General features: G+C 47.5%; 4 protein-coding genes across 4 annotated transcripts; 3 read left to right on the top strand and 1 right to left on the bottom strand.

Annotated features, from left to right (window-relative positions):
* The first annotated feature begins 19 nt into the window (after positions 1-19).
* ATP5PB (ATP synthase peripheral stalk-membrane subunit b) lies at positions 20-4,380 on the top strand. Its single transcript, XM_083812468.1, has 7 exons — positions 20-156; positions 254-296; positions 596-741; positions 1,708-1,871; positions 2,287-2,412; positions 2,654-2,833; positions 3,432-4,380. The coding sequence occupies exons 1-7, from the start codon at positions 129-131 to the stop codon at positions 3,501-3,503; spliced, it is 759 nt and encodes a 252-aa protein (XP_083668594.1). The 5' UTR covers positions 20-128; the 3' UTR covers positions 3,504-4,380.
* A 373-nt stretch (positions 4,381-4,753) lies between these two features.
* Positions 4,754-10,213, top strand: LOC310887045 (transmembrane protein C1orf162 homolog). The gene is made up of 6 exons (XM_083812469.1): positions 4,754-4,825; positions 5,555-5,617; positions 5,975-6,074; positions 6,383-6,471; positions 7,488-7,567; positions 8,148-10,213. The coding sequence occupies exons 2-6, from the start codon at positions 5,587-5,589 to the stop codon at positions 8,205-8,207; spliced, it is 360 nt and encodes a 119-aa protein (XP_083668595.1). The 5' UTR covers positions 4,754-4,825; positions 5,555-5,586; the 3' UTR covers positions 8,208-10,213.
* A 243-nt stretch (positions 10,214-10,456) lies between these two features.
* LOC310887038 (adenosine receptor A3-like) lies at positions 10,457-14,034 on the bottom strand. The gene is made up of 2 exons (XM_083812456.1): positions 13,130-14,034; positions 10,457-12,099 (listed from the first exon to the last, which is right to left on the bottom strand). Exons 1-2 carry the CDS (start codon positions 13,528-13,530, stop codon positions 11,490-11,492), a joined length of 1,011 nt encoding a protein of 336 aa, XP_083668582.1. The 5' UTR covers positions 13,531-14,034; the 3' UTR covers positions 10,457-11,489.
* A 136-nt stretch (positions 14,035-14,170) lies between these two features.
* Positions 14,171-18,453, top strand: LOC310887036 (adenosine receptor A3-like). The gene is made up of 3 exons (XM_083812454.1): positions 14,171-15,823; positions 15,985-16,334; positions 16,921-18,453. Exons 2-3 carry the CDS (start codon positions 15,991-15,993, stop codon positions 17,537-17,539), a joined length of 963 nt encoding a protein of 320 aa, XP_083668580.1. The 5' UTR covers positions 14,171-15,823; positions 15,985-15,990; the 3' UTR covers positions 17,540-18,453.
* The last annotated feature ends 2,983 nt before the right edge of the window (positions 18,454-21,436 follow it).

The raw sequence follows: 21,436 nt of genomic DNA, 5'->3' as shown, positions 1-21,436 counted from the left end.
TCCTATCGCGAGAGGCGCCCGCCTCGCCCCCCCCCGCCTCGGTATCGCGAGAGCTCCGCGCCGCTGCCGCCATCTTGGTGCCGAGGCGGCCGGCGGTCACCGGGACGCAGCGGTCGCGGCCCGCCGCCATGTTGTCCCGCCTCGTCCTCGGCGCCGGTGAGAGGGGGCGGCCGGGGGGGGGTGGGGGGGATAACAGGGAGGGGCTGGGGGGGAGCCGTGTGCTGACGAGCGCTCTGCCCTTCTCCTCCCGCAGCCCCGGCCCTGCTGAGGAGCCTGCGGCCCGCCGCTTCCGTGGGGTGAGTACCGGGGGCTGGGGGCGGGCGGCCCGGGGGGGCTCGGCACGGAGCCGGGGGACCGGGGTCGCCGCCTGGGTTCGGGTACCGCGGACAGCGCGGTTCTGCCCTCGTGTCTCTTAAGAAATGCCGCAAGGGTACGGAAGGGCAAAGGTTGTGAGGAGTCGCAGGAGGTTATCTCAATCCTGGCCCTTCCTCAAAGCGGGCATAGCTCAGGCGTGCCCGGCTTTGTAACTGGAAATGCGTTTCGCGGTGGTTTTTGCAAAGTAATAGGCTTAACAGAACCTCTTGTTAATTTGTAGCATGTTGCACGTTGCAAGGCAGATTCATACGAGTCAGCAGCATTTGGCTCCTGTGCCTCCTTTGCCTGAGAAGGGAGGAGAAGTACGTCATGGTTTGATCCCTGAGGAGTTCTTCCAGTTCCTTTACCCTAAAACAGGAGTCACAGGTTAATATATGCATGTATGTCTTATCAGTGTGCATTTAGTTACGCTTGTTTAATTGTGTTCACAATTGTGGCTGGTAAAAAGGTAAGACACCAAGGAAAACACGGGATTTTCACTGGTGAGTATCCTGGATACGTTCAAAGCACAGCGTTTTACCTTGGGAGGAGAGGAAGAATTTTTATCTTCTATTAAGTATTGATTCTGCAAGGTAAATTCTTTAAGGAGCTCGGAATCTTTGAGTTTTATTCTTTGGACATGAGATGGGGAAAACCTGTGTGGTAGTCCTCAGACTGAAGTGCCTTAGAATAGCCTGGTCAACTCAACGGCCTGCACCAGACGCTTTTGCGTATGTAGAAGAAGATTATGAAGAATGAGCCAGCGCAGCACTTCTTGACTTTAAAGTTGAGCACCTGTGCTTTAAAGAAATGTTAAAAGTATATCGTGAGCTTGATCTTGTAGAAAGGTTGATTTGATGGCCGGCCCTCAAAACCAATAAACATAGATATTTCTGCTGGTTTCTGAATGAGCAGAAGCTGCAGGTCTTCTAGAAGGTGCGACTTGCTTTCCACTTGTGGCGAGCACCTTCCCTGCAACCTCCCTCTTGGTGTTATTGGGTTTGTGTGGGAGCACTGTGTGCAGTTCTGGGTGCCACAATATCAAAAGAACATAAAGCTATTAGAGAGCATCCAAAGGAGACCAACAAAGATGGTGAAAAGTCAAGAAGTGTTTGGACAGCTTTCTGTCAGACATGGTCTGATTTTTAGGTGGTCCTGTGCAGAGCCACGAGTTAGAACTGATGATCCTTGTGGGTCCCTTCCACCTTGGGATATTCTATAATTGTGTGTTTCTGTTCTTGGTCATGGTACAAGAGAACATTCCTGATCTTAAACTATTTACATCTTATGTGTTTGACTTCAATAAGCCGCTTTATATTTTGTACAAATAATGCTGCTTTATTTTTTCTTTAGGGCCTTACATGTTGGGAACTGGACTCCTGCTTTACTTTCTCTCTAAGGAAATCTATGTAGTTAACCATGAGACAGTTGCAGCTGCCTGCATATTGTCAGTCATCATTTATGGCATTAAAAAATATGGGGCTGATGTAGCAGCTTTTGCTGACAAACTTAATGAGGTAAAAAAAAAAGTCATAATTCATAATTCAACTTTGCAGTATCTAAAAACTTCTAATTAACCTGCTTAAATATGTCTTGGCTGTAATAAAATCTGAGCCTAATCTTTTCATAATGTTTAAATAAAGTATGTTTTAAGTCTTACATCTATGTTGTTACATGGGCCTTCAAAAAAAAAAAAGAAAACCACCTTATTCAAGAACAAATATTTAGTGTAATTATTTTTTTCTAAGTATGGTTAATTGTGAACACTAATTCTTCTGTCTTGCCATCCTTTAATCTCAAACCTGACACAGTCCATCTTGATGCAGACATTTCTCAATTTATAACGCAAAACATCAGAAGATAGTTGCAGATCACTTGTTTTCTTTGCATCTTATTTTTATTCTGAACCATATTTTTTGTTTCTTCTTCCAGGAGAAAATTGCTAAGGCTTTAGCTATTAAAAATGATGCAATTAGAGATCTTGAGACTGCCATTGAGCAGGAGAAAAAGGAGCAATGGAGAGTTGAAGGCCGCAGTTACCTCTTTGATGCTAAGCGGGTATGCAGTTTCAGCTCTACTGTTCGCTTTTAACTGCTGCCTCCACTACATAATCTGGGTGCCTCTTGGACTGCTAACAAGTAACAATAAATCACTTACAATCTCGGTGTTGCAGACAGGGGCAGTTCCACCACCTGGTTGGATGACTTTGTGGAACTGTGCTCTGCTGTTCTGTACTTTTGCCGAGTGTTAATCCATTGATCATTGATTAATTCATTGTTAATCCATCTTCTGTGTCTAGAATAACATAGCAATGTTGCTGGAAGCCAATTACCGAGAAAGGTTATTAACGGTGTACAATGAAGTAAAGAAAAGGCTGGACTATCAAGTGGCCATGCAGAATCTAAAGCAACAAAAAGAACAAGATCACATGATTCAGTGGGTGGAGAAAAACGTTGTTCAGAGCATCACACCTCAACAGGTACTTTTGTTGTTTTGTTGTTTTTTCATCTGTTTTATGTTTTAGACTATAAGCATAGGTGCTGTACAGTGCTTCTGACTTCAGTCAGAAAATGCTAGATCATCTCTGGGTGACTTGCAAGCGTGGCTGCAACGCGTTCCTACTGCTGTCTAAAAGCTAACAAGCCCAGATATTAGATAAAAGATGCTCATGTTGCTGGTGAATTGAGCTAGACATTTGTGGTATTTGTTCTTGCACCATAGAGCTCAGCTTGTGATTAAAATGTAGCTAAATTTTTATTTCTAAAATTCTCTGTGTAAGACCATGGAGGCTTAAGATCTACAGATGGACTCTGGATGTCCTTTCTTTTAAGGAATGTACCTGTTAACAGCAAATCATTCGCTTAGTTCTGCTTGTAGATGCTCTAATGCACGTCATTACCGGAATTTGAATGTGCTTTCATGAGCTGTAGCAATATCCCTTTTAATCTGTAACTTTAATCTGTAAATTTTGTGTGTCTAAAAAGAAAATCTAAAATGCATTAGAATACCTGTTTTGCTTGTTTAATTGTCTTTCATAAAGTCTTTCTCCTGAAAGCTTTTTTCTTTTCTTTTTGCAGCAGAAGGATAGTATTGCAAAGTGCATTTCGGACCTGAAGGCATTATCAAAGAGTGCACAGGTGACAGTGTAACCCCGTAGCAACTGAATGCACTGACATGTCTTCTGACTTTTTGTTGGAAACTCTATGATTCTAAAATGTCATTAAAACAAACAAACAAACAACTTTCCTGTCTTTGACTGCCAGTAGTAACAGTGATTTCCTTTCTGTTTTTGTAGTAGCTTGATCAGTAATGTAAACAAACCACTGAAATTAGATTATAGTGGCAGGTTACTTTCGACCACAATTTGTGAAGCTCTGTATGGTTCCTGTATGGTTCTGTATGGTCCTGACGGAGATGCAGAATTTGCCCGCTGTGGTGCTAATACACTCATCAGTTTTTGGTTTCGAATCCTCTGTTATAATGCCCTACAGTTATTTTCCTTAACTGTTAACAAGTTTTAAAATCAAAATGACTGCTAGTGCTCCCATTCACCTTGTCGGCGAACTGTCCAATGTTTGGAGATGCTTGGAATTGATGTTTTCATTTTGTAAACAAACGCAGAAGAGATGTAACAAAGCATTAAATAATGACACAAGTACCTTCCTGTTTTGTGGAAAAGAGGATGTGGCTGGCAGGAAGCATATCAGAAGCTACTCTAAAACTTAGCTTCCATTCCGTTAACCAGTATAAAGATTAAAACAGTGAAATGGATAAGTTTTCTCTAGATTTTCTCCTGAATTTTCATAGAAAAAAAAGTTGCCCTCTATTATGTGTAACGAAGAAAATACTTTGGTTATTATAATAATATATGGTGTAAGATTTTCAATTTCCAGGAAACTTTTTTTTTTTGCCCGGGGATGGTGGTGTATGTCTAATCTGTGTCTCAGCAGAGCACGTACATATGTATAATCTCATCCTTTCTACGTTGGAAAGTGATTTATTAAGAAATAAACTTAAGTAAACAGACTAGAATGTGCTGATGCACCTTTTTTAATATAGATTGTTACTACAATAAGGAAACATTTTTAGTGGGGTTAGTAAAATACCAGAGGTTTCTTCAGTTTTTCCCTTTCAATACAACACTTCAGCAAAAAAAAACACAAGCCGTTCTTTAGAGGTAACGTACTCCTAAAGGCGAAAGCAAGCTAATTTAAGCTAAACATGACTTTTTCTTCAGTTCAACAGTTCTTGAAAATAAAGGTGTCTTTCATATTGTTTCCTGCTCAGGGGTAAAAAAAAAAAAAAAAAAAGGTGAAGTTGCTCAACTTCCGCACTGGTGCAACCGTATATTTGAATGACACAAGTTTTTGCTAGTTTGACATAGATTCTTTTCACAAAGCAGGCATTTACTGTGGTGCTAACGCTTCAGGATCTTTCTGCCACCAGCTAGGCTGCAGTTCTATGGTGTGAGGTAAGGCGAAGCTGTATCGCTTACCGTCATTATTTCCATTACTGCTAGCACAATGCGCTTTTAGACTTGGCACAGGATACGTGGAGGTTTCACTTCTGGAATGTGGGCATCCAATGGGCATGTAGTAGAAAAACATGACGGCAACGGTGAGAACAGGGTGTTTGCTTTCATGTTGCCAGCAATACTTTGATGTTATTCGCAATGTGCAGTTTGCAAGCCACATAATGAGAAATAGGGCAGGACTTTCCCAGTAGACAGGTATTTCCCTGTCCTTCCGCTTGCAGCCCCCAAATTTTAGAAGATTTTAATTCTTTTTTGTTGAAAAAATCTTGAGAAAGGAAAAACTTAAAGGGATATTTTATCAAAGCTTCGGATTGTGGAAATTTTCATAAAGTTCACTCTATTCTAGCTGCTGCAAAAATAATACTGTGGGTGCTTTTTTAGTTAAATATGAAATACACTCCAGCCTTTTTAGAGAAGACGGTGTGTTCGTCAAAGTGTAGTGAGCAACTGTGAACTCACGTATGGGACCAAGACATTGGGAAGTAGGGTTCATGCTGAGTAATCTCCAGGTTGCTTGCTGTGGTTTTGTGCTAGTTTGTGCAAGATGCCTGAAACACTGATAAACACTGTTAATAAAGTCCGTGCAATAGATGAGGGTGTCAGATTTGTTTTGTGCACGTGTGTGTATTTGCATATATATAAACAAAGCTTTTCCTCTCCCTTTAGCTTCTCTTGCTGTTCATTAGTGTTTGGAGAGAATGGGAGGTTCTTCCTCAAAAGTAAAACCAGGTATTTTCTTTATTAAAGGAGTTTTCTTAGATCCAGTGTTCTTGACTAAATTGACATTTTATTGACTCGGAAAGGGCTGTTGTGGGGGCAGCCTTGCAGATGCATGCATTTGGGAAAGAACTGCATTACTCCCAAAGGCTGCCATGGAACAGTAATAATGTGAATCTTTTTTTTTTTTCTACGTAGTATTTTCAATTTCAGCCCTCTGATAAGTAAATATTATACTTACAATATTTATTTGCATTATATGTCAGTAATTCCTGAATAGGCACACACCTCTACATAGTGCTTGTTGCTTGTAATTGTACTGGAAATATTAACACATTTTAAAAACTTTTCTTTCTTCCACAATTCTAGTTACACCAGCAACCATTTCCACTACTGTCACTGTACGTACCACTGTATATACCTCTACTGCTGCCTTACGAGATTCAGAAGGCCAATCCTTCATTGATAAGTAAATACTTCACCTTTGTTTCCTGACTTTAAACTCCAAGTTCCCTGAAACTGCAAACTCCTCCTGCAAGGGGGGAGTTGTATGTAATGCAATTTATGTCTCAAGGTTTTACAAGTTTGCTTAGAATCTTCTAGTCTGGGCTCTAGATATTTAATTCATAGTGGTACTTAGTGCAGATATGCACCTTTTAATCTCACGGGATTTGGCATAAATGAGATACCTCTTAAGCTTTGTAGAATTTGAGAACTGATTCTTTAACACTTCCTTAAAAACTGGTGATTCTGACGCTGTTTTCTGTGCATCGGCAGCCACGACATACTCTACTTAGCCTTAGCCTTTGTCTCTGGGATCCTGTCAACTGTTATGGTTTTCGCAGTCATCTACCTCCTGAGAAAAAGTAAGTGGCACTGTAGAGGGAGTAACAGCATCCTGATGATTCAGCCCTGGCAGCAGGGAAGTGGTTAACGTGTCATGCTGTATATCTGAATATGGGTGGTGCTAGGTTTCCATGCTCTTCAGGCTGTGTCTTCAAGCAGGAGAGTTTTAAAGTAACTTCTCTAGCACCGTCCCTTTAGAAATAGGCTTGGATTGTGTCCCCTTGTATAGTTCATTACAGTTTTGATGAACAGGTCACTCCTGGCAGTAACTTCATTAATCAGCCCAGGAGCTCTTTCCACAGAAGAATTAACCTGAGCGCAGACAAGGGCTGCTTTTCTGTTCTTTTTGTGTTTGTTATTTTTTGTTGGTTGGTTTCTAGCACTGGCTGCAGCGTCAGTTGCTTTCATGCCCATCTAGCCACTTGTAGCAGTTGGGCTGTGGCTTGGGCTACCCTCTAGCTCGTGCTGCCAAACTGCTCACGTTGCAGTGAAGATCTGCAACAGAGTCCAGGACTTGTTGCCTAGCTGTGAAAAGGAACTGTGCAGCTAACAGGCAGAACACCACAGGTGATTCCTCTTTCTGTGCTGCAAATGACAACCAGACAAACCTCAGCGCCCCTGCACCAGAGGAGGAAGGGAGGAATGAACTGTCCTGCACCCCGGACAGACTAACGCACTGGGTGCTAATTGTTCCTCAGTCCTGTAGTTAAAGCATCCTAAGTTCCGAGAAAGAGCAGGGATTTTGTTGTTTTGCCTTTAAAATGATGATTGTCACAGGGAGCGTGGACTAAATTTTGCTATCTTTTAAACAAGTAACTAGAGAAAGGTGATGAGAATAAGTTGCCCTTCCACCCAGCTGATCCCAATCCACAGCATTCCTTCTTCCCCTGCCCTCCCCTCTCCTTCCCACCTCCATACCTTACCAGCCATGTCTGAGCTGTGCACCCTGGTGCCACTCTGATGCCTGGCTTGTGTGCCTCGTGCTGCTCTCTCCAAGCATAGGACAGGCAGCAGAGACTTTTATTCTCCTTTCTAGAGTGTAAGAGATCCCAGGAAAATTTACAAGAGCAAGTTCCCTCCCAGGCACCACGTGAGGAATCTGCTGAAAACGTCCAGGTAAAGGTCAAAACTATTATTGCTATTATTTTATGCAGACTTCAAGTTCTTGACAGAGTTGTAACTACTAATTTTGGGAGAGAGATGAGGTTTGCTCTTGCAGACTCAAGTATTAGCAGACTAAGACTAAGGAAAAGGGATTCAGCTTGTGCATCTGAGGCTGTTTGTAGTAGTCCTGGGAGCCACTTCGGTACCTAGGCAGGAGGAGGAAAGATAACCCTTCTCTGTTATCATGGGGCTTGAGTGCCGTACTCCACACGTATTCCAAGGACTCTGGGGTTCAACCAAACCACTAATTAGGGAGGTTAGGAGAAAATCTTCTTAAGGGGCAAGCATTTCTGCAGTTCTCCTTCATGATGTCAGTTCTCTGCAAGCCCCTAATGCTGAGACTCGATCCAGGATCCCGAGGTGGGCTAACCACCCTGATCCAGCACCGCACTCAGTGGCTTTCCCATGTGCAGGGGCAGGCTGTGACCGATCACGGTCCGTAGCATTGAGGACAAATTAAAAACAGGAAATCTGTGCTGAAATGTAACGTTTGCACTTTCTCCAATATTTGTAACTTCTTTCACATCCCCAGGATGAGGTTTCCTACACCACCGTGGTCATCAAGCCCAGGCCAAAAGTGAGGCCAGTGTGATGATGAAATTTCTGGTGAAACGAAGACCTCTGCGCTTTCTGCACATCAAACGCTGCCACAAGCATTGCATCAAGGCCTGCAGTGCTCTACGCAATGACAATACTGACATCTGTGACGTCTGCTGATTTTATAGCTGTAAGGGGAAAATAACGTCTCCTGTTCCTGTCTCCTTGCCAACAGCTGTAGGCAAATTGCTTTTGCATTGTGCTTCCTCACCTGTAGACATCTCAGTGACTACTTGTAGAGTCGTAAAGTTTCTTTAGGGTTGTAAAGAAACTTGTAAAGTTTCCATGTGTTTTGTCTGCTGCTTTGGATGGCCGAGGAGAACTAAAAAAATGGGAATGTTTCTCTGCCTCTGTTCACGTCTGAGCCCTTATTTCCTTGCTCAGTCACCGACTAGAGCATTTTTCTTGCCTTTTGGACTGCCAGCTGCTCCGGTTAGTTAATAACCGGACTAAGGTATGATAATGCCCCACCTGCATGCAAACGCCTGCTTCCCCGCTGGTTCGCCTGTGACGTGCACGTTCACCGTGACAGTCTGCAGTGAAGGAAACAGATGGAATAACAACTCGGCCGATGCTGCCCGGAGCATCCCCGCGGGGAGCGGCCCCCCGGGGTCGCGCAGCCTCCCCCGCGCGGCGAGGCCGTGCCGCTGGGGGGCAGCAGGAGGCCGCGGCGGAGCTCGGGGCTCTCCGAGCCGCGGGGCGTTTGCTCCGCCCCTGCCACCCCCCCTCGGGTTTTGGGGACCACCGAAAATGAGGTGCGCGAACGCGGTTACCTTCCGGAGGCCGGCCTGAGAGGCGGCGCGGGTAAAGCTGCTGCCGTTCTACGGGGCCGGGAGCAGCACCCGGGCTTCGCAGCCCTCCGTCGGGGCTCAGCGCCACCGCCGGTGCCTCCAGGGTAGCTGCCGGGGGTGAGGACCAGGGACCCGCACGCCCAGGGGCTCCTCCCGCCCGCGGCACCGCCGGGGCAGCGCACGGTGCAGCCCTGCAGGCGGCCGGACGCCCCGCGGCAGGACGGGGCTGCGTGCAGGGGGGGCTGCCCCCGGCTCGGGCTGCGGTGGGCACCGAGCCCCGTGGGGATGCGCGGAGCCGCCGCTGGGCTCCCCCGGGGAGCTGCTCGCCTCCCTCCCGCGGGCCTCCCCCGCTCCCCCCGCTGTGCTTTCTCCCCGTCCGCCTGCCTCGGCCGCGTGGAGGCCGTGGGGCAGCCTGCCGGGGGTGCGCTGCCGGGACGCTGTTCCCCGGTTTTTGCACTTTTCAAGAAACGCATGGGCAAAGTTGGCCTTGCATTATTCATAACTTTCTGCTGCTTGTTTGGGGCCCCTTTTTCTGCTGAAAGCAATCAGTTCCATCTACTGATAAACAGAGGTTATGCAGCAAAATTCTGATGTACTTATGTACTTCCTTCACTAGCTTGTTTATTAATAGAGTGAAACTGTGTAACAGGGCAGTTTTGGTCTGTGACAAGGATTACATCAGATATAAACCGAGATGTCTGATCTTAGCTAAAGGAACAGACACCAACATTTTTCCTTTCAGCTTACTGAACCAAATAACACAGAATGGTGCATTGCTTTTTTTTTTTTTCTTTAAAGACCGCTTTTGTTATTTAAAGATGGATAAAAAATAGCCTTGTCTTCGAAGATCTATTTTCAGCCTGACCCATGTTCCCTAAAAACAGGCTGTGCAAACTATGGTGTAATATTTACTGCAGTTTCTGAGCTGTCCTAGGCAGGACACGTACCAAAGCAGTGCAAGGATTTCGTGCAGGCTGTTTTTTATATTGTCATGGAGAAGAACAGGTTGAGTTCACATTAAATCCATATAATATTTATTGTCCTTCATGAAAATGTGGCACAATGACTGCAGCACAAGTTGACCAGACTTGAATTTATCGTCTAGTTGTACAGAAGACAAAGGGTGTAAGAGCAGTCAGTGACAACATGCCTGCATTGCGAGCTGCTGTATTACCAATAACAAAAAAACGCATTTATCCTATTGTCAGTAGACCCAGCCAATCCTTGTGGGGAAAAAATGGACAAAATTTGTCTCAGGTCTTTTCTGTATTTTGAAATGATATAATAAATACGTATATAGACATATATATTTGCATACACCTTCAGATACAGTTCAGAGTAAGTCTTCAGATCTGTAACAGGCTGCAAAAAGCAACTGGTTTACAAAGGAGATTTGCAGCAAATTGCATTTTTGTCAGGTGTTGAGAAAACAGTTTCTGGTTGTAGGGAGAACAGATCATGGGAATATGCTGTACAGGAAAATCGCCAAAATGGATGCTTTTCAGTAACAAATGAGGAAAATGCAGACTTGATTGTATAGGCATAGTTGATTCTATCCTTGGTAAGGGAGCTGGGGTAGGAGGGAATAACCTAAAGATATCATTAGTTTATTTTTTTTGTCAGTCACTTCCTCCTGGCATGCTCCCCTATCCCCAGCACGTCCCATCACTCAGTACCTTAAGTGTGCTCTTGTGTAGTTTGGCTCCTGCCTGGTGCTTTATGTCTGAGGTCCATTTTTCAGGCTTCTGGGATGAGCACTATCTTAATTTCCAAATAATGAAAGACTCCCATGACAGGATCTTCCCCAAAGAAGAAGAGTCACCAAAGGCAGTTCAGCTTCTGTCCTTTCAGCTGAGATGGTCAGCAGTGGGACCCATGGTGAGGATGATTTCATGATGCAGTCTTTCATCCACAGGTGGAGGTGTTGTACGAAATGCTATAGCCTTATTGAACACATGCTCCTGGAACAAAACGTTGGGGGCAAGTGTGGTTGTGTGAAAGTAAAGGGCCTGTAACTGGACAAAAAGAGAAACCAAAATGATAACAAAAAGACCTCTTGGTCTTGAGTTAAAACTAGAAATTAACAAGCACTGTGTTTACCAGCTGGCCATAGATTTGACCTAGGGAACTAGGAGGAAAAAATCTGCCTTGTTAACAGTGCTTTGGGCCACTGGTCTGTCAAATAATGCTCAAACCAATAAGTAAAAACTAGAAGGTGTAAATAAATGAAGATGCTTATCTGGAAGATCTGGGCTTGGTGTACAGCTACAATCAAGCAGAATTTGCTGGGGTATAATAACGCAGAAGATTGTGAATGATCCTTTTAGGCTTAACGTCAAATGTACATCAGATAGAGTACAAGGGGTTTGCCCTTATCATAAAACAGTTTGTGTAAGACAGTAGGTAAAATTCCCATGGTTTTTTTAAAGCATTTTATCAATGGTCTGGTATACAATGACGGGCCAACATTCATTCTATATTTATGACTATCGATGTGTTGTTTTTTCTGTAAGAACTGGGTCTGGTGTTGTTGGGTTTTTTTTGCATAGGATATAGGTCCTTAAAATTAAAAGGTAAGTGGTTTTGAACTTATTTATCCTGCAAGCATAGACAATGGGGTTCATGGCAGAATTGGCATGGGACAGCAAGATTCCCAAGTAAATCCAGTGCTTGGGGATCTTACATTCAGGGTAAAAATAGAAGATGCAGTTTATAATGCACAGAGGCAACCAGGATACTGCAAACAGGAAGAGAACAAGTGCTAGAGATTTGGCTGTCTTGAACTCCTGTCCATAAAATGTTCCTGCCCCTCTCACGTTGTTTGCACCTTGGCTTAGCTTCATCCTGATGATGTAAAAGATTTCAACATACAGAGCACACATGATGGTCAGAGGGACAAGGGTCCATGTCACAAACCCAAAATATACCATGTAATCCATCCTCATCACAGAGACAAATTCACATGTTAGAGAGTCAGTGTTCCTTTGTTTTAGCTTGTTCCATCCAAACATGGGGATTAATCCGGCCAGCAGGGACAGAGACCAGCACAAACCCAGTGCCCACCAAATTCTTCTTTCTGTAGTGATTATTTTATATCTGTTGAGGAAGAAAACCCAGCTCATGTTAAACAGAAGTGCTTAAAATAGTTGAGGATGATTTCAAGAACTCGTGTTCAAACACTACAAGTTCATTATGACAAACTGCAGTACTGAGTTCCTTTTCTTTGGAGGGAAAAGCTTATCTTGAGATAAGCCATTGCTCTTCATTTGTAACAGTTACTTTGCAGCACTTGAACAAGATGTACTATGCTTAACTTCCCCTCTTTATAATTCTATCAGGTTTCAGCTATCTTATTTCTTGTTTCATTAAGATGTCAGGGTTCTTCTTGCCTGGTTATTTCCATACATATTTATTTATTTTATATATATATATATAAAATATATTTCCACTACTAGCAGTCCTATCTTTTCTCAAATTTCTTGGATGCCCCTTACTCTCTGTATTTGGTTTATACTATTTGTAAGACCAAACTACTTTTTTGCTCTTCAATTTGTAGGTCCTTTCCCCACAAAAGATATGGCCTTTTTTCATGCCTGAAATTATGATATGCATCTCTAGCTTACATACTTTTTCCCTTGAAATATAGAAAGACTTCATAAATCAGTCCTTCATAAGTCTTTGTTACTTCTTTTGTATATTCAGCCAACAGTATAAGAAACTGTATTTAGGAGACTATCCTCAGAAACCCAAAGAAATTCATAGTGCGTTCAGCATCCTGCACAATTACAAAACACCCAAAGAACTGAACTGTTTGACCTTAGACTCAGCCTGTGGCTGAATTCTGACCAGCGACAGCACCAAGCTACTGGTGTTGCACGAACCCCCTCGGCGTCTGCCTGTGCTGCGTTGACTGCAGAGCGTGGGTCCTGCCCCAGACAACTCGCCTCAGGCAGGCCGGTAGGGACAGCTATTTTCTCTATCCACAAGCATGCATCTACAATAAAAACAGGTTCAGAAAGGACCGAATTAAGGAGGAGGGAGGAGGTAGCGCCCCAGGGGCAGGGGCTGGGTGCAGGACGGTGCAGGAGCGGGCGAGCGGAGGTGCCCGAGACAGGGCAGCACTCACCTGATGGGCAGCTTCACTCGCAGGTACCTGTCGACTGCAATGGCCAGGAGGGAGAGGATGGATGCATTAGTGAAAATCACGATCAGGCAGCACATGAACAGGCAGGAATAGAAGTCAATGCTGACCCTCAGGCTCACCACGATGGCCAGGGGAATGACGAGGACCCCCACGGCGATATCAGCCAGCGCCAGGGAAACGATGAAGTACATGGTCGTGTTCTGAAAGGCCGAGTTCAGTTTCACCACCCAGATGACCAGGATGTTACCCAAAGCGGCGAACAAAGCCACCAAGCACTCGGCCCCGATGTAAATGGCATCCATGCTGCTCAGCACCTGGCTGATGTTGGACGGCACGTCGCCGGGGCCGCTCCTGTCCTGGCTCGAGCTGCAGAGGGCGGACATGGGCACCAGAGGCGTCCTGCGGGATCTGCCCGCGGTGCCTACTGCTTGCTTCTTCCAGTGACGTTCCAGCGGGCAAACCCCCAGAATTTCACATCCTCAGCACCCGGGCAGCAAGTCAGCTCTTTCCATTCCACAGGCCTGCAGATATCTCAGCATCCAGGAAAGATTTTCCCCTTAGGACACGTCTCCTGATGCTCACAGTACCCCTTCGGCGGCCTGGTAGCAGTAAAGTACTTTGGAAAGCTACTTTGAAAAGGAAAAAAATGAAAAGTTCTCTCAAGACTGCTTACCAGCAACCTACAAACAAATAGTTGAGCTGCTTCCTCTTCCTAGCCACGGTTTTAGAAGTGGAAGAACTGTAACCAGAATTGACCGTGCAAAGCTGCCACTTATCAGCCTAGATAATCGCTCTGTAGTCACTGTAGGAAATGAGGCTGTTCAGGGGATGCTAGAAGGGCATTAAGCTAAATTCCAGTACTTCACTTAATTCACGGTATATTAGATCAGTTAAGGCCCTGAGATGGCTGAGTTCCCTTACTCAGACCTTTCCCAGTGTGACAAGAACATTGCCGTAATGCCGGTGACGTTGTTTTTTTCAGTGGAAGTGCCAGCACGCTGGCCACCCTAGCCACGTTCAGGGGGGCATTCTTTCCCATGCTCTGCCCCATCTTTAGAGCAATGGGTATGGAGAGGCCTCCTCGCAATAAAAGAGTAAAAGAAAGGCCAAGGTTAGTTTATGGAGCACAGAGAAACGAAGACAAGGTGTGGGATGCGATGGGATGCGGGGGAGTGTTTGAAAGCAGCAATCGCAGACGTGGTGGGAGCTGCGGACCCCTCGAGGTGTCTGCAGTGAACGAGCTGCTCCTGCTCCTGCTCTGGACAGAGGCAAGGAGGTGCAAACATGAGCTGGGGGCAGCCCAAGCCCCGGGGTAAGCCGTCTCGGGCAAGTGGCAGTGAGTGCTCTCCAGGAACAAGCCAGCAGCAGGTGAGTGATGAGGTGGTGTGGCGCCGTGTTAGTGCAGCAGGGCCCTGTGTAAAGGTGGAAAATATGGAAAATACGCTGTTTCCCTGTCACAGTGTCCTCCTATCTCTGCCACCCAGCTTTCTGGCAGAACTGAGGCTGGGGAAGTGAAATTAACCCTGGGAGAAGACAGAGCCAGAAATAAATGAGACTTCATACTCTGCCCTGAAAAGGGTTGGCCGAATTCTGCTTCCCTGAAACCCACGTAAGGACTTCGTGCTCCCTGACTGGGAGCCATTTTGGTGCAATTGCTGCTGGGGAAATGGTGGAGAAGAACCTGTCTGTGGGCAGCCCCAGTCTGCAAGCAAACTTGGAGGTGCTGGTTTTCTAAAAAAGCTGACATGGGGTAGCCCTGGGTGCAGGAGACGAATCCCAGCAGAGGCGTGTGTGAGGTTGCGGCTGGGATGCGTGCTAGGTTTTGCAAGCTGAGTTAGCTGCTTCTCTGAGAAGTCCCTGACCAGGGGCAGGCAGCTGATGCTGCAGTTTTGGGCAGGTGTGGGGAAAGTCTGTGTCCTCCTGGCTTCTGGGGGTGCTTGGGCAAAGTTCCCCACTTCCTGCACTTGTGCATCTCCCCTTCTAACCTCAGCTGCTAATTTCCTTTCATTGTCACCTACTGCTTGTGGCATTCGTTGTGGCCAGGTGCCTGTATCAAAGCTGATATTAGAGCTATAGTGACCTTGACAGGGGCCACTCACCTCTGGTGCCTGCTATGAAGAGCTGAGAAAAAAAACAGCTCTGCATGGGACCTCGGGGGAGCAGCTTGTGTGACCAAGTCAAAGGAAGATGTTTCTTTCTCCATTTGCCTTTACTCACCCCAAATCCAGACTTCCTATTTGCCCTCCCCACCCCTTTTTTGTGGCAGAGGAATGGACTAGACCACCCAATGTCCCTTGGCCCTATTTTCTCTGATACTACACCTCTGCAGCAGGCAATATAGAATGAGCAAGCTTTAGAGAAACGTAGAGGCAGGAGCACACTAACTGCAGTGCGGTGTAGCTGTGCTTTGGTTAATTCACCCTGCTAGGCATTGAGCCACGTGGGGAAGGGAGGTTCTGTTAGTGGTTAAAGCAGACTAGCAGAATTACATGCAGCAGTAGCACCTGTGGTTTGCTCATATTGCGATGATGCCACTGTTTTACCTTGACCCTTTCAGAGGAGCACACATAAATGTGCTAAAGCCTCAAGAAGACGGAAGGAAAGCTGTTAGAAATTGTGATGAAAGATGTGATATATGCTTCTTTATGAACAGTTTGCTCTGCTCATCTTGAAACGGTGAGTTTTGTATGCACATTAGAAAGTGCAAAATTCTGACTGAGACACTTAATTCAAGGCAGATCAGAGAGGAGCTGGGTTTTGACCTAGCTGTGGGGAGTGGGCCAAAAAAAAAAAAAAAAGGACAGTTCACCGCATCATTTTCTTCATTGTGGACACAGTCTCAGATGTCCACAATGTCATTAGACAGCCTGGATGTGGTCTATATCATGGTGGAGGCTGTTATTGGGATATGTGCAGTGGTGGGCAATGCCTTGGTGTTCTGGGCGGTGAAGCTGAACCCGGCTCTTCAGAAGACCACCTTCTTTTACATCATTTCCCTGGCACTCACTGACATTGCCGTGGGGATCCTCGTCATTCCGCTGGCCATCACGGTGAGCCTAGGAGTCGTCATCCACTTCTACTCCTGCTTGTTCATGTGCTGCCTGTTGATGATCTTCCCCCATGCCTCGATCCTGTCTCTCCTGGCCATCACCATCGACAGGTACCTGCGAGTGAAGCTGCCTACCAGGTGAGCCTAACCAAAGGTCCCATCTCAGCATCTTTTCCCTATTTCTGTCCTCCTGTGTGTTTTCCTTCTCCCTTGCTTGCAGCATTGCAGGGCTTTCCTGAGCACCTTCATTTCTCCAGAGGTACTCGTGCAAGTGCAGATGTTCCCAGATTGCAGGCAATGGAACACCAGTGGTCTGGGCACTCCTGCAAATTTGGCAATGCCTGAAAATCTTCACCTATGGGGAGTTAGGAAAGGGTTTCTGACAAATGCATATGTGCCTGAGGTCTGGCTGAGGTGGTGGTTTTTAGGCTTTGCCCTGGGAGGCAGCCACGCAGCTCTGCTGAGACAAGTGAAAATGAAGCAGCGTTGGTGAGGAAGGGGTTTGGGTTTCTCATTTACAAAGGATCGCTGGCCATGTGGGCGTTCCTCTGTCATTTCAAAATGCATTTTAAATATCAGAAGCTGCTAAGGACCGGCTGCACAGCACTGTGCTTAACCCTAATTAGGCCAACCAAAAATAAGTGATTAAAAGCACAAGCTCATGAATATTGTAGTTCTTTTTTTCTGAAGAATCCCATGTAACTCCTACTTCCTACTCACCCAGGTACAAGGCAACCATCACAAAGAAAAGAGTTTGTGTGATTCTGGGACTCTGCTGGCTCGTGTCTGTGCTGGTGGGGCTGGTCCCCATGCTGGGGTGGAACCAGCGCGCGGGCGACTCTGGCTACATCGAGTGTCACTATTTGGCTGTGATGAGAATGGATTACGTGGTGTACTTCAGCTTCTTCACCTGGATCCTCCTCCCCTCGCTTATCATGTGTACCCTCTATGCCAAGATTTTCTACATCATGTGGACAAAATTAAGCCGAAACTCAGCAAGTCTTCCAGATGGAGGAACAGTTTATGTGAAGGCGTACAAAACAGCCAAATACATGGCCCTCCTTCTCTTCCTCTTTGCAGTGTCTTGGCTGCCTCTGGGCATCCTGAACTGCATTTCATACTTCTGCCTCTCCTGCACCATCCCACGGACCCTGATGTACCTGAGCATCCTGCTGTCGCACGCCAACTCAGCCATGAACCCCGTTGTCTATGCCTTCAAGATACAGAAGTTCAAAGAAACATGCACTTTCATTCTGAGGACTTACGTCCTGTTCCAGAAGTCAGAGTTGGTCGTTTCTAACGCAGAGCACACGACAGAGCAGCTGAGAGTGAGCGTGATCTGAGCAAGTGCTGCACCGGGGCCGTGTCCAGGCTGTGTACAACCGAAACAGCCAGGGAGCAGCAAGCAGGGGGGACGTGGCACAGGCACCTGGGCGTATTTCTCAGCTTGTGCCTTCTGGAGCTGTAACTGTGCTTGTATTTTGCTGTTAAGCTAACTGAGCTGTGAGCAGTGAGGTGATTAGTTCAGAATCCTAGTTAATTAAAAAAAAAGCAAAGCAAAACAAAACAAACAAAAACAAAACAAAACACCTCTGCATTTCTGAGGCAAAAGGGTTTAGAAGTCTGGAAAAGAGTGGTAGCTAGACAGATGTGGATGAGGAGCTGGTTCTGTTCATGTTCATAGATGCTTTGCTCTGTTAATAAAAAGCACGGTGCAGAGCGAGTGGTTTCTGGGGGATCCTGCGAGCCCTGCCAGGCGGTGCCCAAGGCTCCCGGGCCGGAGCGCTATGCTCCTGCCTTCCCGGGGCTCCCAGCGCTCCGTGGCAGCAGTGCTGGTGCTGGGGGGGCTGGCTGCTTGCTGGGCCTGCGGTCCCTCCATCCCCGGGGTGAGACGTGTCCTGGGGCAGGAGGCACGTGCCTGGCGTCTTTTCACAGACTGGCATGGACCGGAGCTCAGAGGGGTCTCCCAGCGGGTGCTGTGAGAGGCTGCAGGCTCTTCCTCACTGTCCCTGGGCACCCATTTCCCAAGCCCCAGCCTCTTCTGCAGCCGGGAGGTGAGCTGGGGCGGGAGGCACTTCTGTGGACATTCAGGCTGACCCTGAGATACAGCACAAGGCTCTGACAGCCCCCAAACAGACATAAGCAGCTACAGCCGGGGAGAGCAGGAACTGCTGATCCTGAACTGTCACAAATACCCAAATCCACCCTTTTGTCTGCTGTAACCCTGTGTCAAGCTCCTGCAGCGCGCCGCGGTTGAATCCAGCAGGTTGACAGGAGAGCTGACATTAACCTTTTGCACTAATTTTGCCCCTGCTAACCGTTCTTTCTTTAAAAGTATTTGCTTCGTCTTTTCAGATCTATTTATGGGAAGTGTTTCTTAAATTGGTGAAGCTACAAAGAAATGCTCTGGCATGATGCCACAGAACAAATGTCCCTATAAATGCTGGGGTAGTGTAGGACGTAACAAGAGGCCAGATCCTGGCTGCCAGATTTCTGGTTGCACAGAAAACAGAACAACAAAATGAGGACCCAGCTGCAGGTGGGGGCTCAGCGGGGTTTGCACAGCCTGAAAATACCACGACCCAGCTCAACGGGGCAGCAGCCCCCACTTGTGGAAAGCTGAGCAGGAAGGTAAATGAGCAGCCTTCGTATGAAGTTTTGCTTACAGCAGCCCATAAATGTTAATAGCATTAGATCTTCCTACACTTTTTTCTTAGAAGGCATTTGCTTTCCAAAGAGAACACCGTCCCTGCCTAAAACCATGTAACCCTGTTCGTCCCACCAGCACGCAGGCTGTTGCCCACCTTTCTGTCTGTCCTTTCAGCAGCTGAGGACTGGAGATGTGTTGCAGAAAACGCCCGTAAGCCGGTGCCCGTGCTGCCTGCGTGGCTGCATCTGGCTGCATGCCCAGCCCGTGCGACACACACAGCCCGCGTTTCCCAGGCTGTAGGTGGGGTGAGAAATGCTTCATCATTTCAGGACCCTCAGGCCAGGCTGCACAAGAGGCGTTACTGTGAGAGGAGTGAACTGTCGGGTTCCCTACAGGTACATAATTAACCTGGGCTTTCCTTGCCCTCAGAACTTTCTCCTTTTCCCTGCAACTTGTTTGTTCATACCAGGGGCCGTGAGGAGACAGGGCAGCATGCTGGGCACAGCAGCAAACTGAGACTTTGCAGAGCTGTGAAGCTATTTGAGGTGCACACCAGGGAGCTGTGGGATGCTTTGTGCAGTAGGGAGATCAGCAGCACCGCTGCCTGTTCAGTGATCACGCTGAATAACTGTGTCGAATTCCGAGCCCAAAAACAAAAGGCCAGGAGTGTTCTGTGCCGTGCAGTCCCACGGCAGGAGGCAGAGCACAGACCTGCTCCTTCCCCCACAGCACATCCCCCAGGGAGGCACAGCCAGGGGACCTTCGGTCAGCAAAGCGAGGCGAGAGCACACGTGGTGAGCACCAGCCCCTGTGCTTCTAAGGGAACATAAATCCAAAGGGAAAAATCCCTTTGGGATTTCCCATCCCCACTGTTTCGGCCAAGGGCGATGCCGTCAAATGCAGCTGAACTGCACCTGCCCTGGCCGGGGCCGGACCGGGGCGTTTCCGCCCCGCACACCCCCTGTTCCCACTGCGTCTCTGCCAGGGAGGCACAAGGCGTGCTTATTTTCTTCAGATGCTTCCTCCACCAGGCAGCATCTGTTTCCTGTCCTAAACACAAAGCAACCAGGTTGCCAGGCTGTTGCAACTCCTCTGTCACTAAGGGAGGACGAGCCCGTGCTGTGGCCCCGCGCGAGCACCGAGCGCCCTGCCCAGCCCCGGGTGCTGCGGCCCCGCTGCCTCCTGCCGCGGGCGCTCGGCTCCTCTCCCATTGCCCTCCTCCAGCCCCCGCACCAGGAAACACAGGGCTGGAGGTTTGTACGGCTTGCAAAGCGATTAAACACTCCCCAAACAGAGGAGCCAAATGGGGCCGGATCCGGCGTGGGGTCGGGGACTGTTGTGGCGTGGAAGCCACCTCTTCATCCCTGTCTCGCCATTCCCTTGCACGCGTCCAACCCCGGCCACTGACCCGTGGGCTCCCTCAGTCACTTCTGCACTGAATTGTGCTCCTGTGAGCACGAGCTGTGCTGCTGCCGAGGGGCTGGGCCGTGCGAAGGACGGCAGCTCACTGCTGCTGGCTTAGAGAAGCACATGGCTGAGCTCCGGCAGCAAAGCTCTGTGCAGCAGGGCTGACAGTCCTCTGCTGATGTCTAGACTGTGTGTACATATAAATATATACTGCCGTAGTGTATAATCCTTCTGCTGATGTGCTTGGAGTATTTGGACCCCTTTGCTGCCAAACACAGCATATTGTGTTTCATAAAAATAGTTGTGATTTGAAGCAGGCCTTTTTGCATGCGATGATGAAGCTGGCGGCAGGAGGAGCTGTGCGTAAGAAATGTTGGGCTTGGCTGCGCAGAGGTGCAGGATTCATTCATTCCCCCCTCCTTGTTTCCCCAGCACCTTGTAGGCTCAATCCAGCTGGCCTCGTGGTGCAGGGCACGGGTGCAGGACGCAGGGCGCAGGCTGAGCTCCATGGAGCTGGGGCCATCCCCGGGGCAAGAAACTCAGCCAGGGATTTGCTGCCGTTCAAAATCACCCGCCTGTAAGCGGGCTGCAGCTGGAATAAGTTTGTGAGCCAGCAATTTAAGGCTTTGTTCGAGATTAGGATTCAAAGGTGTATTTTTAGATCCTGCTATTTAGCTGGCTCCCTGGTGCCTGCAGAGCTCTAAGCGGTGCACAGCGCACACGCTGGTGCCAGGGTGGGCACCGGGGCACGATCCAGTGCGGCACAGTTCAGGGGTGCCGTAGTTCGGTGGGGTTAAACAGCGCTTCGGATCCCGGTCCCTGAGTGCTCGATGGATTTGCCATTTAAAGGCTGCAGTCAGCTTGCTGTTTCTTGGATGGCTCCAGCGAAAGGCTTCCAGCTATTCCCCAAGGATCCTCCTACATCCTGGTGAGATAAGGATCAGGAAGGGAATGGTCTATCTGCAATCTCAGCAGGGCTCTGAGCACAGATTCTCTTTTCGCATTGCGGGTGGAGGAGAGAAGAGATTTTATAGAAAAAAAATATATTTCTAAGTGATACACGTGAAAAAAAAATCCCATAACAATGATCTTATCGTGTGACTCAACAATAGCAACAGTCCGTCTTTGTTCTGGCAGGGATGTAAAACACTTGCAGGGACAGAAAGCGGCCTCCTGGCAGGCA

This window comes from Anser anser (genome assembly GCF_964211835.1).
Source record: "Anser anser genome assembly, chromosome: 27".
Classification (NCBI taxonomy): domain Eukaryota; kingdom Metazoa; phylum Chordata; class Aves; order Anseriformes; family Anatidae; genus Anser; species Anser anser.
The sequence above is the reverse complement of the archived record's forward strand: the minus strand, read 5'-3'. Positions and strand labels throughout refer to the sequence as shown.

Coding starts and splice junctions, on each gene's coding strand:
- ATP5PB (XM_083812468.1), top strand. CDS start 129: ATGTTGTCCCGCCTCGTCCTCGGCGCCG. Junction 157..253: donor CCGCCTCGTCCTCGGCGCCG/GTGAGAGGGGGC, acceptor CTCCTCCCGCAG/CCCCGGCCCTGCTGAGGAGC. Junction 1,872..2,286: donor TTGCTGACAAACTTAATGAG/GTAAAAAAAAAA, acceptor TTCTTCTTCCAG/GAGAAAATTGCTAAGGCTTT.
- LOC310887045 (XM_083812469.1), top strand. CDS start 5,587: ATGGGAGGTTCTTCCTCAAAAGTAAAACCAG. Junction 6,472..7,487: donor CATCTACCTCCTGAGAAAAA/GTAAGTGGCACT, acceptor TCTCCTTTCTAG/AGTGTAAGAGATCCCAGGAA. Junction 7,568..8,147: donor AATCTGCTGAAAACGTCCAG/GTAAAGGTCAAA, acceptor TCACATCCCCAG/GATGAGGTTTCCTACACCAC.
- LOC310887038 (XM_083812456.1), bottom strand. CDS start 13,530: ATGTCCGCCCTCTGCAGCTCGAGCCAGGACAGGAGCGGCCCCGGCGAC. Junction 12,100..13,129: donor CGAGTGAAGCTGCCCATCAG/GTGAGTGCTGCC, acceptor CTTCCTCAACAG/ATATAAAATAATCACTACAG.
- LOC310887036 (XM_083812454.1), top strand. CDS start 15,991: ATGTCCACAATGTCATTAGACAGCCTGGATGTGGTCTATATCATGGTG. Junction 16,335..16,920: donor CGAGTGAAGCTGCCTACCAG/GTGAGCCTAACC, acceptor CTACTCACCCAG/GTACAAGGCAACCATCACAA.